The sequence below is a fragment of the Barbatula barbatula genome, assembly GCF_947034865.1.
Source record: "Barbatula barbatula genome assembly, chromosome: 25".
NCBI lineage: Eukaryota > Metazoa > Chordata > Actinopteri > Cypriniformes > Nemacheilidae > Barbatula > Barbatula barbatula.
This window is the reverse complement of record NC_136788.1, coordinates 3,730,142-3,747,176: the sequence shown is the minus strand read 5'-3', so window position 1 is coordinate 3,747,176 and position 17,035 is coordinate 3,730,142. Positions and strand designations below refer to the sequence as shown.

General features: G+C 39.4%; 1 protein-coding gene across 4 annotated transcripts in view; it reads left to right on the top strand.

Moving 5' to 3' along the window:
* The window catches only part of kif21a (kinesin family member 21A), a 41,236-nt gene extending 24,583 nt beyond the window's left edge, over window positions 1-16,653 (top strand). The window contains exons 12-34 of one of the 4 annotated variants that reach the window (XM_079449932.1): window positions 1,749-1,830; window positions 1,924-2,038; window positions 2,268-2,456; window positions 2,582-2,781; window positions 2,960-3,067; window positions 3,148-3,216; window positions 3,351-3,487; window positions 3,561-3,705; window positions 3,837-4,031; window positions 4,546-4,647; window positions 4,722-4,887; window positions 5,503-5,523; window positions 6,394-6,451; window positions 6,541-6,595; window positions 6,697-6,896; window positions 9,683-9,811; window positions 10,552-10,688; window positions 10,860-11,034; window positions 11,873-12,037; window positions 13,332-13,449; window positions 13,531-13,701; window positions 14,892-15,091; window positions 15,224-16,653. In XM_079449932.1, the coding sequence (XP_079306058.1) occupies window positions 1,749-1,830; window positions 1,924-2,038; window positions 2,268-2,456; window positions 2,582-2,781; window positions 2,960-3,067; window positions 3,148-3,216; window positions 3,351-3,487; window positions 3,561-3,705; window positions 3,837-4,031; window positions 4,546-4,647; window positions 4,722-4,887; window positions 5,503-5,523; window positions 6,394-6,451; window positions 6,541-6,595; window positions 6,697-6,896; window positions 9,683-9,811; window positions 10,552-10,688; window positions 10,860-11,034; window positions 11,873-12,037; window positions 13,332-13,449; window positions 13,531-13,701; window positions 14,892-15,091; window positions 15,224-15,314 (3,028 nt within the window). In that variant the 3' untranslated portion in view covers window positions 15,315-16,653. Of the gene's footprint in view, window positions 1-341; window positions 402-1,748; window positions 1,831-1,923; window positions 2,039-2,267; window positions 2,457-2,581; window positions 2,782-2,959; window positions 3,068-3,147; window positions 3,217-3,350; window positions 3,488-3,560; window positions 3,706-3,836; window positions 4,032-4,545; window positions 4,648-4,721; window positions 4,888-5,502; window positions 5,524-6,393; window positions 6,452-6,540; window positions 6,596-6,696; window positions 6,897-9,682; window positions 9,812-10,551; window positions 10,689-10,859; window positions 11,035-11,872; window positions 12,038-13,331; window positions 13,450-13,530; window positions 13,702-14,891; window positions 15,092-15,223 lie in introns of all 4 variants that reach the window. The other 3 variants (XM_079449934.1, XM_079449933.1, XM_079449935.1) reach the window with 3 other exon arrangements.
* Window positions 16,654-17,035: the final 382 nt, after the last annotated feature.

Below are 17,035 nucleotides of genomic sequence, written 5' to 3'. Positions count from 1 at the left end.
ATTATAAAATACTTTATTTCCCATTATTCCCTGTGGCCACAAAAAATATATAAATATTCATATCAGGAATTGAAAACAAATCATTGCATCTACAGGAGCATCATTTTAAATTGCATTGTAATCACAATTTTCAATTGAAATTCCAAGAGGCAGAGGCCATTGAGCTTTCATCCACGCATTTATCTACAGGTTACCTCAACACAAAAACTAAAGCAGACAAATTATTATTGGTCTGATGTGTCTCACCCCACCCAACTCTTCTTTATTAATGTCACTATCATTTCTTCTTTGTTTCGTTTCAATGTTTCTTTTCCCTGACCTTTGACCTCTGACTGCTGAAGACTCCAGCAGCTGCTGGATGACAGGAGAGAGGAGGAGGAGATGGAGGTGGAGGAAGACAGGTTTGTCCCTGTGTCACCCTCTCCCTCCTCGCCCCCTTTATTTACCCATCACCCACTTCTGCTTGCAACCTTTATAGTCTCTGTTTTTATTTGTAGTCTAACTTTACGCCAGAGTCTGACTCCATACAGGTGTCCTATACACCATGATGTCTCATCGGCATAACTAGAGCACCGATCCTGACTGAGAACATCAGATTTGTCTATTATTGTTTTGTTCATTTAATGATTCATTTATTTGTGTATTGGTAACATTATTATTAAGTCATTTTCAGCACATCAGTAAATCCACTGTAGAGTCTCTCACTCTCAAGTGCTTTCTGCCGCCATGCTGCTTTTTTTGGTGCCGTTGCCATGGTGAATCGTAATATCGGAGCTCCATTGATGATGGCTTTTTATAGTCGTGGTGAACGCGCTTAACTCAGTGTAAACCTACCCAGAGTCAATTGAACTCAAAGTTTCTCATTTCTAAGTAAACCAACTCCGAGTTCAAGGTTTAAGCTAGAGTCGGTTGAAGCTCCTTGAAATGGCCCCTGGTGTCTTGCGAACACACACATGCACGCGCGATTCAACTATCAGTCGATTATATGGAAGACGTGACAATTCTGATTCGACTACGTGCTGTAAATCTTTGGTTGAGGACACCCTGTGTGGTTTCACCAGCAGTAAACCAGAGACACTGTGTTATTAGGGAGATGCAATGTCTGGAGAAAGCGTAATTCTATAACAGCCTCTCATCTCCGTTCCTGCATCCCTCTCATTGCAGGTATGGCTGTCACGATTCTTTTTTTATTGTCTAATAAATCATTGTAACAACGACGATTAATTGTCTGTTTTAGGGCTTTGACATTTAATTCTCACACACTTTTTATTTGGCTTTGAAACGACCATATTGTTATAGACATATATTGGAAATATGTTGGGTCATCATATACGTATTCAAGGTTAAGGCTTTTGCGTGTCAATAATCCAACCACCAAATACTTGTAAATGGAGTAAATTGATCAGGGGTGAATAGAAGCCCCCATTAAAATGCTCTCAGTCATAGACAAGCTACTAGTCGTTTTTTTCTCACTTGCAAGACAACTATAAAAATGTACTTCTCTCAATGAATATTTTACTGCAAAAATGCTACAAACTTCCCCTTTAATACCGTGTCATTTCCCTTCATCTATTGCTTTTTTCAGATCATCTGCTGAATCCCCGTTTCAGTTTTTTAATGCATTTTTAATGCATTTTTTAATGCAAACCCCAATGGTGTGCTCTTGTTTTGTACAGATCGCTTCCCATATTTGAAAAGTCTGTCTATAAATAAAATGTCATTTCTGGTTCGTTGATTTCCCCCTGCAGTGCCAACAAAGATGAAACACTTGACAGCGAGCAGAAGATCAGCGAAAGAGAGTCATCAGAACCGACCAATCACGAGTCAGAGGTGGTATGATTGACGCTTTCTTGCCCTGTCAAAACCCATTGTAAGGGTGAAGCTGTCAATCATTCTATAACATGACTGACATCTTTCTCACAGGAAGCCAGTGACCGTGAGGAAGGGGATGGAGAGGAAGAGGATGAGGAGGTCGACGAAGAGGAAATGGAGGCGGACGAGAGCTCTGATGAGTCCGATTCTGAGCTCGATGAGAAGGGTGATGATCTTAACATAGAACACACTTTTTATGATATCATTATGTTATTTGATATCATTACGTACAGTTTTGACCAATCAGCATCCAGGTCAATTTAAAACTAAGGTTAGCCGGAACAAACACGATAAAGTTCATCGTTCTATAGTTTTCGGTGGCCGTCCATTCTTTAAACATAAAAAATGTAATGAAGATTTTTATGCAATCTATGATTTTTGTTGTCATTGATCAGAGGACTTCCAAGCAGACCTGGCCAACATCACATGTGAGATCGCCATCAAGCAGAAGCTGATCGATGAGCTGGAGAACAGCCAGAGACGACTGCACACGCTCAGACAACAGTACGAACAAAAGCTCATGATGCTGCAGAGTAAAATCAAAGACACGCAGCTGGAGAGAGACCGTGTGCTCCAAAACATGGGTATCAATAGCAGTGTTTCTTTCTTATTTCAATATTTCAAACCTACCGCTGGTTCTAGTCTGGCTTGCAACGTGCTCTGACGACACAAATGTTTCTTTCCGTTCATATGTGTGTGTGTGTGTCAGGCTCTGTGGGGTCATGCTCAGAGGATAAAGCCAAGCGCATAAAGGCCGAGTATGAGAAGAAACTCAGTATCATGAACAAAGAGCTGCACAAACTGCAGGCGGCTCAGAAGGAACACGCTCGCTTACTGAAGAACCAATCACAGTACGAGAAACAGCTGAAGAAACTACAGCAGGATTTGGTTGAAATGAAGAAAACCAAAGTAAGACTTCACTCTAGACACCAGATGTACATTCAATAAACATTACAATGTTAAAAACAGCACCACCGAGTGGCCAATGCTGCTTCGCTTTATTCCGTCTACACTGCACATTTTCGCTTCAGTTTTAAAGGTGACATTAAAAAAGGAAGTTGAGCGTTGCTATGGTTACCGTTGTCAGGTGCGTCTGATGAAGCAGATGAAGGAGCAGCAGGAGAAGAGCAGAATGGCAGAATCCCGCAGGAACCGTGAGATCGCCACACTCAAGAAGGACCAACGCAAACAAGAGGTGCATGATGGGAAACCAACAGGGATGCTTCTGGACAGGGTCAGTGTTGTTTCAGTGATGTGTGGTTTTGTCTGTTACAGCATCAGATGAAACTCCTAGAAGCTCAGAAGAGACAGCAGGAGCTTATTTTGCGCAGGAAAACCGAAGAGGTGAAATATTTCCCTCGAGCACACATACCGTACAGACAATTCTTTCAAAGAAATAATACAATTGACAACCTGCGTAAAAACTGCATTTTATTGATATTTTTTAAGACGCTCATGCGAGTATTTCTGTCTGTCAGGTGACTTCTCTGAGGCGACAGGTGCGGCCCATATCAGGAAAGGTCACACGGAGGGTGAATGAGCAGATCCAGGACTTCTCTCACAGACCACCTGCAGGACGGGCGTATCCGGGCTCTGCAGCGCCTAATGGAACCAGGTACAGATACTGACACAGACACAACAGAATAAATGCACACGTTCTGTGTGACTGACATCTCTTTTGGATTTAGGTTATACCTCCGGAGGCCAGTTGGAGTTTATTCTGCTCGTGTTGCTCGCGGGAAATGGCAGAGTGTGGAACGTCGCATCTCTGATATCATCATGCAGCGGATGACCATTTCCAATATGGAGGCAGACATGAATCGTCTCCTCAAGGTTGAAATGAACATAGAAACAACACATTTATAATATTAAACCTGTTTTAATGTATGCGTGTAATATGCAAATAAGTTCATTGATTCCATTGTTATATGTCAAATACAAGACAATTTAAAATCTGTTTACAGCAACGCGAAGAGCTGACACGCAGGCGTGATAAAATCATCAGAAAGAGAGAGAGGCTGCTGGCAGAAGAGCCGGAGGAGGAGAAAACTGTTCAGTCTCTGAATGAAGAACTGGAGTCACTGCTGGCCAACATTGACTACATCAATGACAGCATCTCTGACTGCCAGGCCAACATCATGCAGATGGAGGAAGCCAAGGTCGGTCCACTATAGATCAACGATAGTTCATTATAAAGGGATATTTCACTACCGAATCCAAATTTTCCCATGTATCACCCTCAACTGAATATGGTTTTCTTCTGGAAGAATAATCCAGTCTGAGTTATAATACCACGTATCATTTGCTTCCAAGCAGAAGAATGGGAGTGAAAGGTTGTTGATTTTTTGAAGCTCCAAAAAGCAGCCGCCCATCGATCAAAGAACTGCTCGACACGGCCATGTTGACAGCACTATTAACTTTGATGTCTAGCTTCCATCATCTTTCCAATGCGCGTGAACCAGAGGCTTGTTCTTCCGGCAAATTACAGTGCAGAAATCTTTAGTAGACGCTATCCTATTGGCTGAAATCGAAAAATTTAGCGTTCGTCACCGGAACTTAGGACGCGCTTGCGTCATCTGCCGGAAGATGGTTCACGTGCATACCCTAAAAACTCTTAAATACAAATGACTCTAATGGATTCTGAATCTGATGGATTGTTTTCAATGTGTGTAGGAGGAGGGGGACTCGGTTGACGTCTCAGCTGTCATAGGCTCCTGCACTCTTGCTGAGGCTCGATTCCTTCTCGATCATTTTATGTCAATGGCCATAAATAAGGTATCACATCCCAGACCCGTCGTCGTTTCGACTTAACTTTATGTTCTAATCTAAATGGGATTGGTTGTTATCAGGGTCAACAGGCGGCTCAGAAAGAATCTCAGATAAAAGTGTTGGAGGGCCGTCTCAAGCAAACCGAGATCAACAGTGCCACTCAGAATCAGCTGCTCTTCCATATGCTGAAGGAGAAGGCCGAGTTCAACCCAGAACTGGATGCTTTGTTAGGGAATGCTCTTCAAGGTAGGGACACGCATCTCGACATAAACATTCCACCCACAAACATATCAAACCTCAGCTAGCAGATGTTTTTACACAGCAAATGTTCTCCAGGTCTTTAGCAGACGTAGTACAGACGTACGTGTGCTAGCTACCCTGTTCTATCAGGGACCTAGTTAAAAACTGACCATACCCAACTCGTAACACATACATCTGTAAGACGTCTTCTGGACAACTGGAAAACATCTGCTGTGTAAAAACATCTGCTAAACATTACAGACATCCTATAGACGTCTAATGACATCTGACAGCAGATGTCTCCGAGATGTATGACCAGATGTATGTGTGCTATCAGGGAATGGTCAGACCTGTTAGCTTCCAATAGCGCTTGCCCTGGTCAAACCAGCTTGCCTGTACCTCTCACTCCAATAAAAGAAACCAAGGACCGCCATCTAAAGCAAATCAGTCATATAATGATATAAGCAAGTGATATGAATCATCTCTTGCAGTGACCAATTTTGCAAAATTCCTTCAGTAGCACCAGGCTTTGTCTGTTTTTTCTTTTGGTCAGATTTGGTTTAATCTCTCTATTTTTTATTTCTATGCTGTTCTTCCTGTTCCCCTGTTGATTTGAAACAGAACTAGGTAACATGCCCTCGGGTGAGTACCAGTAGCCGTACACTCTCTGTAATGAGTGCATGGTTACCACCTCGGACTAACCACAGGCTAGCAGTCCCATCCGCAGGTGCATGAGGCTTCTGTTCATCCTTCCACACCTGCTCTACCAGTTTCCATTTTAAACCACCAATCCCTAGCAACACGCTACTTATTAGCATTAGCATAGGTCTCCTGGCAAGAAAACGTGTGAAGAATCTTCCAGTAGGACACATTTTTGCGACATGCAACATACTAATGTCTGTCTTGTTTTACTGATCTATCATGTGTGGTCCTTCATTTCTCCTCCAACTTTTTTTGTTTTGCGCTAACTATGATGATAGCATCTTTTTGGTTGCAGACAATATCAAGTAATGGTTTGGATCAGCATTTCACAGCAACCAAAGAAACTAGCATGGTAGCGCTGGGCTTAATTGCTCCTCATTTGCTTTCTCTTTTCACTACCCCAATATAGAAGATGTCTCTATAAATGTTGAAATAACAGAATTTTTTGCTTAAATTCTAAGTACTCTCAAGTCATTACAAGGTTGTTAAAGACCCCATGAAATAAACATTGGAGTTTTTTGAATTTCAGTTCGTCTTTGTTAGCCTTGACTCTGTAAGTACACTAGGGTACTCTCCTCCAAGTAAAAAACATAAAACGTTTAGTTTCCCTATAAGGGAAGTATTAATTTTGTATCTCATAACCTTTGAACTGAACTACATTGTTTCACAATTTTCTTAGGTAAACTAAATCTTTCCCAAGCTTTCCTGAATACTGGGAAGAGAATTGACAAACCATTTCATGGGGTCTAAAAAACATTTTACACGTCTGTGGTTTGCGGAATTTAAAGCTTGTCGTTTTTCTTCGTTTAGAAAATAATGATGACAGTAGCAGTGACGAGTCGACACAGAGTCCTGCTGTGGAAGGAAAGTAAGTAAACATCTGCTGAATTTATGTATATATATATCTATCTATCTATGCTTTAAAAACAAAAGTCAATATCTGTTCCCATGATGTAGCACCCTGGCATCAGACCTAATGAAGTTATGTGGAGAGACCAAATCCAGGACTAAGGTATGGTTCAATCTGATGCATGCAGGCCAATTTTCAAAGCAACAACTTACTCTTTGCATATGTACATTCTGATTTAAGACATTTTTGCATTCGTTATTCAGGCCCGGAGAAGAACCACTACTCAGATGGAGTTACTCTATGTCAACAACTGCGACTACGGCCAAGACACACCTGTCCCTGTACACCCAATGAGTGAGACATCCAATGGGACCAATGCAGACCTGGAGTCTGCTGGAAATACAGTTAGAGACAGGGACTACATGCTTCCTCCTGCTAGCTTGTCCTCTAGAATGGGTAACATGTAAGTTTAGGCTGATACTCAATATATACTGTATCAATACTACTCTGGTCAGCGCTTACTAACTGCTCCGCCATACTTCATGCATGAACTAAATCCTCCTGCTTTTAAGTTGGCCCTAAAATATACATTTCCTCATCAAATGAAAAGCGTCGTCCCGTTAAGAAAGGTGTTTTGATGTTGCACCCATGCTTTCCGTTAGGTTACAGATACTGACAGTACTTAAATATCCAGCTTGTCACAATCTGTTTGGCTTCCAGCTCAGACATTCGTCATTAACCAATTTGCTGTCCTTTAATACAGCGCTTAACATATGTGAATCATTTGTTTGTCTTCGTCAAGCTTTCATTGTTTCTCAATGACCAAACAAAATGCTGGCAAACACATCCAAATGTATGCACCAGTTAGGGGAAAACCAGTAGTTTCAGACTGCTCATGTCAGGATTGTCAGGAAATAGAACCGAGCGGGTACAAAAACTCAAAACTTGTAGTAACAAAATAAACGATAATAGAACAATGCAAACTAGAAAACAAAGACTTCCCCATGAGGGGGCAGAACTAGAGCGATCAGGATAAACTAAACTAAACCCTTCACAGGAACTTGACAAAACTGGGATTACTGGAACCAGGATACAAGGTAATATGCAAACAGGGCCGGCCCGAGGCATAAGCGAACTAAGCGGCTGCTTGGGGCCCCCTGACCACCAGGGGGCCCCTCAATCGTTTATTTTATTTATTTATTTTTACAATTAAATAACTTAAACAAGTGATATAAATGAATGAACGAATGAATATGAATGAATAAATAAATGAATAATTAAAGACAAGAAAATTCAGATTTCCCGACAACTGCTGCTGTGTCTGCTAGCGTTTGAGTCATGCGCAATAGACATCTCGCGTGCGTTGACAATTAGCGCCGGTGCGCAAGTGCGCGTCACTGTAATAAATGGTAAGCCATGTAACAAAAAAGGATGTATCCTCTGGTGCCGAAAAGAGAAAGAAGAAAAGGACAGAAAATGAGAAAAATGAGCAAGATTAGCGGTAGCACAATGTTTGCTCACGTCACTTCAGGTACCATGATCTTTTATAAGCCATCACCAGAGCTAACGTAAACGTCCCCGCCATCAAAAGTAAAATGTCTCGCATTATTAATATACATTTATCTCGGTGTAGTTCACGTATTGATTATATATATATATATATATATATATATATCAGTTTAAGTTGGTGAAAACAGCCGAAGGGGAACTTAACCTTCTTGGTGAAAGCGATGCCAGCTAGCATTGCTGTGTGTGTTGAAGTGAACGTTAGAAAATATACCTATACCGTGGGGAGACTTCTGTGATGAAAATAGACTTCAATTTTATTAATATGGTGGCGAGTGTTGTAGCAGGGCTATCCTCATATTTATAGGCTGCAGTTATGCGATTTTGAGGTCATTGTTGTACAATTGTCATTGTTGAACCGCTTGCTGTTCTTATGTTTGCTTTCATTATTTAAGTATCTATTTTTTTGTAACATTCTGTGGTATTGTAAAGATGATTTAAGAATAATCCAGGCAACACGAGAGTAGTGAATCCGTAACTTTCTTTACTCAACTTTCTTCTTCTTTCCTGCATCATTACGTACGTAAGTCACGTCTCATCACGTGACAACAGCAAGTGTACTATTTACAAACAGTATACACAAATAGTAATATTGCACATTTCTCATGAACACAACACATTCTATTTTTGATTATATTAATGTTTGTCTATTTTTGTTTTATTTTTAAGATTGCAAATTATTTATTTCATGTTTTGTGACAGTTTGTATTCAGAAGTTTAAGAGTAAAGTATTTTATTTAAGTATCGATTTTGTATTATTTATTTTGTATTAATACATAACCTCACTATATAAATTTATAATGTTACATTATAGCATGACATTTATGTCAATAATCTTCAAGCAAATGGTGACTCCGCGTGGTGGGAGGGGGGCCCCCAAATCAAATTCTGCTTAGGGCCCTCAAGAGGCTCGGGCCGGCACTGTATGCAAACATAGCAAAACGAAACAGCACAGGAGAGCAAACACAAGGGCATTAAATATGGGAACTAACAAGGGATTATTACACTAGGCAGTTGGAAGAGGTAATTAAAGAAAAGAGGGGGACAGGGAAACACATGGCCATCATAACAAACAATGGCCATGTGCTTCCACACAAAACAGGTGGGACTGTCATGATCCCGCAACAAGACTAGAAAAGTAAAGCAATATCATCAAAGATTGTGCAGGTTTACCACAAATAGTGACTAGCTGTGAACACCTGGCGTGACAGAATTGGCCACAATTGAATCATAAACAGCTATTTGTAAATGTAAATCTGACCTCTTAAAGGGACAGTTCACACAAAATTACAATTCTGTCATCGCAACTTTTTCCGAATCTTCATAAATGTGTTTGTTCTGTCGAACACAGACAGAGATTTGTAAGAATGTTAGCAGTTACAATAGTCAGACTATGGTAGTCAATAATGTCCCAGAACTAAAAAATGATTTCTCTTTGCTCACTAGAAAAAAAGAAATATATACAGGTTTGGAACAACTTGAGTGTAAGTAAATGATGACAGAATTTTCATTCTTGGGTGACATGTCCCTTTAATCTGGACTAGTTAAAGAACAGTTCACGTTAGTGCCAATGCGTTTACTTTAGTATGCATGCTGTCCACCTTATGTTGGTGTGGTTTTTGGTTCAGTCTTTGTTTTTATTTTATTTCATGTTTCTGTCTTTCATTGCAAATGGAAAAGTAGCAGCTCTGGCAACAGACTTCCAGCAGGCGGGCAAAAGAGAGTGCCAGAACCATCCCCTTTCTCCCGCAGGAAGACTTATGACAAGGGACAGGCCCTGGCCGACAAGGCTAAAGCCAAAGAGATCACACAGTAAGAGCTAGCTCCCCCCAGTGGTAGAACCATACTAGTGCAACTTACATTTAGAAAGGGTTTGGTTTCTGCCTGCCTGTGTGGGATTGATGTCAAACTACATTGGAAATTGACAGCTCTGGATCTGGTTGAAACATCTGCTCATTTGACTTTTCAAAAGCATGCTGTCTGACTGCTATGCTATGTTAACACGGTTAATGTTCCGCCAGACCTGTTAAAACAAAGACTGTAAGGTCAAGAATGAATGTCATGTAAAACCACTGAGCTGAATGGAAGTTCTTGCCTAACAAACGCTGTCTACTCTGATTATTTGCAGTATCTTTCGTTTTTACATGAAGAGTTAACAAAAGTTTATTTTATGTCATCAAAGTATTTTGTTTTGTGTGTGCATTTGTTTGAGGGTGTTATAAGTTATATTTTCGTTCGACCCGTCGTGATAGGCTCAGATCCTCCTGTGATCCTGCAGATGATAAACAGGTTTCCAATCGATAGACGAGATCAGGGATATACAAAAATACTGTAGGAACCAAAACATGTTAGAAGGACGCTTAATAATGTTCCTTGTATAATTGTATTGATTCTCATCAGCCGTTTCTCATACTGCATGGGCATTTACATCTTCAGGGATGCCCATTGGCATTTGCATCAATACTGTTGAAATCCTTTTCATGACATGAATGTCTTGAAACACATGAGATTGAATGACTGACTGTGAATTTTGATTTGTTGGCGTGTGTCAGAGGCGTGATCAACCCTGTGCCCGCGCCAAAGAGCAGTCGCGCCGGCCCTCTGCAGTGTGTGCATATAGCAGAGGGTCACAGTAAAGCTGTGCTGTGTGTCGACTCCACCGATGACCTTCTCTTCACCGGATCTAAAGGTCAGAACTAGACCTGTGACTTATTTAGTTTAGTTTTCTCAAGCCCTTCCCAAACCGTTCCTTAGTTTCTTATTATATTATATTACACGCCGGGGCATGTTGTCACATTCCACCTGTTATTGCATAACATCTATAGAAAACATCTTTTATTGTGTGGTGCACCTCTTTCAGACCGGACCTGTAAGGTGTGGAATCTGGTCACTGGACAGGAGATCATGTATCTCGGTGGCCACCCCAACAACGTCGTCTCCGTGCGTTACAGCTCCAGTCTGGTGTTCACCGTCTCCACCTCCTACATAAAGGTGTGGGACATCCGAGACTCGGCCAAGTGCATCCGAACCCTCACGTGAGTCACTCGTGATGTAAAACTGAAGATTAAACCTGTAGAAATTGACGATACCACAACGAAACTGCAATGTTGATTCATAACACTTGCAAGAAAAACTGTTTATATTATTTGACTTTTTTTCTTCTGCACAGTTAACTTGAAAAAGAGAAAGTAAGACATGTTGGCATTTTGGTTATTTGCAATATTTTTTGTGCATTGTTGTCACATTGTCCTGAAAATATCGCATTCATTCGTCTGCAGTATCACCTACTGGTCATAAAGTTATATAGCGGGACAAAAATGGTCATCTGCTCCACCCTAATGTGCGTTTGGTGTTCTTATAACTGTACTTGGTGTACTGTGGTCAGTGCCGGACAGTGGCGTAGGCGGCATGGGCGGTTGCCTAGGGTGCAAAATAGCCGGAGGGGCATGTGAACAGCTTCTTGCATCATACGTACTTACTGTACATCTGCCTAGTTGTTAGAGAGCCTGCATCCCATGCCGTACCCATCGCCGGTTCTAGGTTACAAAACCTTTATCTAAATAATCATAATAATAATCAAATATTTGTTTTGTGACCTCTAATATTGTTGAGAAAACAATCCGTTTGTTTGTTTTCACTATTCAGTTTTTCAAACAGTGAGAATTGATTCAGAAATATTTTCATACTTCCTATTTATGTTCAACACAATTCATGTAACATTAAAATAAATATTTAGCTTTTAAAAAAGTTCATTTTCAGATTCTTTCATTTCTTTATTGTGTATAGGAGGCTGGGCCCTGACTGTGGTGTTTAATGTGTAACGGTTAATGTCATAATTGAATGAAATGTTCAAATGTTGAATCTGTTGTTCAGTTCATCAGGTCTGGTAAACACCGGTGACATGTGTGCTGCCAGCACGAACCGTACCGTCACCATCCCGGCCGGAGAGAACCAGATAAATCAGATATTTCTGAACCCGAGCGGTACCGTCCTTTACGCTGCTGCTGGCAACTCTGTGCGCATGTGGGACCTGAGACGGTATGACTTCTGCCCAGCACACTATCAATTACTACTGTATACACGTTATCTGCTATATTTTATATGAGTGGTCCTTCACTTTTGGTTCAATTATAAACTACGTTAATAAACACTAATCTCGCAAAATTGGTCTACTGTGAACCATACTGTTACTTTTAAAGAAACTCATTTTATTGCCACACTATTGGTTTGTTTCATTCGGTGGTGAAATCAAATCTTTAACATTAATGTCATTTATTTCGTAATTTATGTATTCAAAATCCAGCGCTTAATCCTATTTTATCTGAATGGATCAAAATGTCACAAAATGAATTTTTAATACTTTATGATTGAAATTCTGGGACAAAAGTAAAACAGTCAGTGTCACTTTATAATAAGGTTCACTGAAAACGTTTTTGCTGTAGTTATGCAGCAGTTTCCCAGTAATTTACTGTAGATTACTGGGGCTTTTATTTATAGTTGTTTCCTGTAAGGATAAAGACTTGTTAATGTTTAATGTTCATTTATCTTTGAACAATACTGTCATTTCTACAGAAGTTCTTTACAGAAGTATTTGTATTATTAATAAATCCTTTAGCTAACATGAACTATTAATAAACATATATATTTTTTAGGATTTATTCATCTTAGATTAATGTTAGTTAATGTCAATGCAGTTACAACTTTGATTTAAAACATTTATTAGTGAATGTTAAAACTAACATGAACTTCGAGTAATAAATGCTATTGAACTATTGTTTTTTTAGAGTCAAATCTGTAGATAAAATGCATTTAGAAAGTAGCAAAAATGAATGTTAGAGGTATGTTTTTTTTTTTGTTTTAATTTGACCTTCTTTTAACAAAAAGAAAACGTTAAGGTGCCCGTAGTTAAAAAGCACTCATATTGATCTGTTTCATATTGAATCAATAGTTAAAAAGCACTCATATTGATTCTTTACAGAAGTATTTGTATTATTAATAAATCCTTTAGCTAACATGAACTATTAATAAACATATATATTTTTTAGGATTTATTCATCTTAGATTAATGTTAGTTAATGTCAATGCAGTTACAACTTTGATTTAAAACATTTATTAGTGAATGTTAAAACTAACATGAACTTCGAGTAATAAATGCTATTGAACTATTGTTTTTTTAGAGTCAAATCTGTAGATAAAATGCATTTAGAAAGTAGCAAAAATGAATGTTAGAGGTATGTTTTTTTTTTTGTTTTAATTTGACCTTCTTTTAACAAAAAGAAAACGTTAAGGTGCCCGTAGTTAAAAAGCACTCATATTGATCTGTTTTTGTCAGATTCGTCTCTACGGGGAAGTTAACAGGTCATCTGAGTCCTGTCATGTGCTTGACTGTTGATCAGACCTGTAATGGACAAGATCTAGTTATCACAGGCTCAAAGGATCACTACATTAAGGTGTGTGTTTCACGGTTATTATCAGGAGGACATTTCCATTGAACATCATCTAAACAGCCCTTGTATGTTTTTATCCTTCAGATGTTTGACGTGAGCGAGGGTGCTGTGGGTAGCATCAGCCCCACCCATAACTTTGAGCCGCCTCACTATGACGGCATTGAGTCGTTGGTGGTCCAGGGGGACTGTCTGTTCAGCGGCTCCAGAGACAACGGCATTAAGAAATGGGACCTGGCACGCAAGGACCTGCTGCAGGTAAACCATATACTGTATACAAGCCGAAAAACTGTCAGTTGGCAGAAACTGAGTGAATGATTCTTAACCCCAAAGTATATGAAACTGATGCATTTACTTGTTGTTTTAAACCTTTGCAGAGTATTTAGAGAATCATCATATCATTCAAAGTCAATAAACATTCAAAGTGGCTTCAAAAGGAAATATATAAGAAACTATTATATTACAGGATTAAAATGCTATTCTCAGTCTTCTAAAGCCATTCGACACAGTAACTTAGTGTGAGGAACAGGCCGAGTGCGTGTTCATTTTAATTTTGAAATAAAATAGTGCCAGTGTGCTGAGCCCGGTTCTACCTTGCGAACATGGGCGTGCCAGTTTAAATCTATTTTTCTAGCATCGAAAGGTGTCGGCCAGCAGCAACATTCTTCATAAAACTTATATGGTCCCATAATATTGTATTGTATTAAAATGTAAATATAATTGTATATATCAAAAGAAAGAACACAGCCGCTGCTTCATATTAAAATTGCAATTCGATCATAGAGTTATAATATTTAAATCTGCGTAACAGCGCCGCATACTTTAAAACGGTATAACGGCGGAAAGCCGAAAAAAGGGAATTATGGAAATTATTAGCAAGGAAGATCTGAGCAGAGGAAAAGATGTCACGGGTCTATACACACTCTTGAGTCCTTTGTAAGGGCCTGTTCACACCTAGAATGATATGAATGATTTTCGTGTCCACTCATATTTGTTTATTGTAAGCTTGCAATCTGCAGTTTTGCATTCTACGAGAATTGTTATTGTCAATGTTTTATTGTATATCAGCTGGACAATCATCTTAAAGTGATTCCGACAATATTATTCCTCTGAATCATTATTATTTATTATATCGTTATTGTTGCGGTATAAACGTCACTATTCTCTTAAATAAGACACGTTTTAAAACTTTTCAGTTTTGAACTCACAATGAACTTCTCACAAATATGACATAAGTCTTGTTTAGACAACATAACCGGCACACACATCATTATTCCACACACAGATCATGTCAATCCTTCCTCAAGTAATTAACCAATCAGATGATTAATCAGGCCTGAGACATGACAGGAAGACGCTAATGAACTCATCAGGAAGTGACTGGATCTGAACTCAGACGGTGTGTTTGTACAGGTTTAATGAGCTGTCATGTGTCGCTTGATCTACAGCAGGTACCCAACGCTCATCGTGATTGGGTTTGTGCTCTGGGAGTCGTGCCTGCATCCCCCATCCTGCTGAGTGGCTGTAGGGGAGGAGTTCTCAAACTCTGGCACACGGACACGTTGAGTCCGCTCGGGGAGATCAGAGGTCACGAGAGCCCCATCAACAGCATCTCTACCAACAGCAGTCATCTGTTCACAGCCTCCGAGTAAGTGTTACAAACATTCGCAAGCGAATACAATCACTTTTTTAAAACCATTTGTTCTTTTTAGCGTAAATTGAAATTGGAGTCAAAACTCCCATCCATACATTAACACACACACTCCACATTTCTTTGCAGTGACCGGACGGTGAAGATCTGGCGCGCGAGGGGGAGTCTGGACGGCGGCGCAGATGTCACTGACACTGCCGATGACATCGTCGGCATTTGACTGAATGCAGATGCAACTGCAGCGGTAACTATGGTAACGCTGCTGCCAAAGACTTTTGCACTTTGACCCCACCACCAAAATGAGGATTTCCACTTGAGTCTTTGGCTTTCAACACAACCAAATCTATTCACATCGGAATCTGCCCGCTTCGGTTCTTTTGGATGTTTCCCAGCATTCATTGCTAATGCTGGAGCATCGCTTATTGGACGCTAAATCAACGTCACATGCTAAATAAAGGTCTTTGTCCTTAAAATGACCATGCCAACTCAGATAATTGTAACAATCGCCAAGAAGGAACTGAAAGCGGACACGCTGACGCTCTGATGGAGGTTCCGAGGAAAGCAACCGGATCTACTGTAGCTGGCTTCAGTATTCCGGTTATGGGGAATGTTCCAGAACGTCGTGGAGTGGTGTGTCTGTGGAGTAACTCAAGTGGTCGTTTTCACTTAATTTAACTGAATTAATAAGGATTTTGCATAAAGAAAATGAAAGCTAAAGCGATATTTTAATGGCAATCACATTTTGATTTCTTAGAACAATTAAATAAATCTCATTTTTATTACTGTAATGTGAAAAAAGTTTCAATTATTATTTCAAAGAATGCAAGAAACCATGGTAGTATTTGCATATAATTTAAAAGAAACGATAAACAAAAATGTTCCACATTTAACCTGCAGAATAAAAACAACTTGCAGCAACAGTTTAAAGCAGGCCAATTTTGGGGGTAACCTCAGACATGGCAACCTGTTTTGGTTCTAAAAAAGCCTAATTTTCTTAATGCAAAATGTAATTTCTTTTTCTTTCCCTTTCATTTTGGTGTAAAGTATGACCTGATTATGTTTTTATGTTGCACTAGATTCATCTGGAATCACTTTGACGTTAAATTAACATTAAACAATCTTAACAGCTTCAGTAAATCAGTAAGTACAGTAACCATGTAAGACGTTCTCTCGTCACTCTTTACAAATCTGTTCTGTGTTTCTATCAATATCCATTAACCCTCTGAAATATTCTTGCTGCTCACGTATGTCACTGAAGTCTATGGGTGTGTGTGTAGTGTGCACTAGATACTGTATCCAGATGTATCTACTTATCCTCACTACATAAAGCCCCGCTCACTGCAGATCACTACATGTGCTAGTTTACACGTCAGACTGTCTCATGCCAGTGTCGTGCTAGATGAACATATGAAGACTGACTTGAAAGCTTTTGTAGGTCAAATCTTGCTTTATTTCTGGTCACGCTTTGGCTTTACTGTATTTATGATGCCTGTGGTGGAAACACAATGGGTGTCAGTAATTGGAATGTCAGATGTCAATGGAATTAAATGTCATCTGTCAAAACATCTTGTGTGCAGCTGTGTTCAGTGGGACATCATATTTGAATGACTAAAATGTTTAAAATGAAAGTGGGTCCTAATGTATGAAAAGACAAAATACCATAAATGCAGTTCAGACGCTCTACGGTATTTTGACAATAGTCAATAAGTAGCCTATGTTTCTAATTTATTTCATAAAATATTACAATATATCACAAATAACATGAAACGTAATGTCTAGCTCCCAAAAATGACCCATAAATCCCAACATTTTGGAGATGATAAAGATATAAAAATTACATTATGGCTACTTGTTAAGTGATAAAAGTGTATGGGGACAATAACTAATAATAATAATAATAGTCCTATAAAAGTATAAAAACTAAATCATATTTATACATTA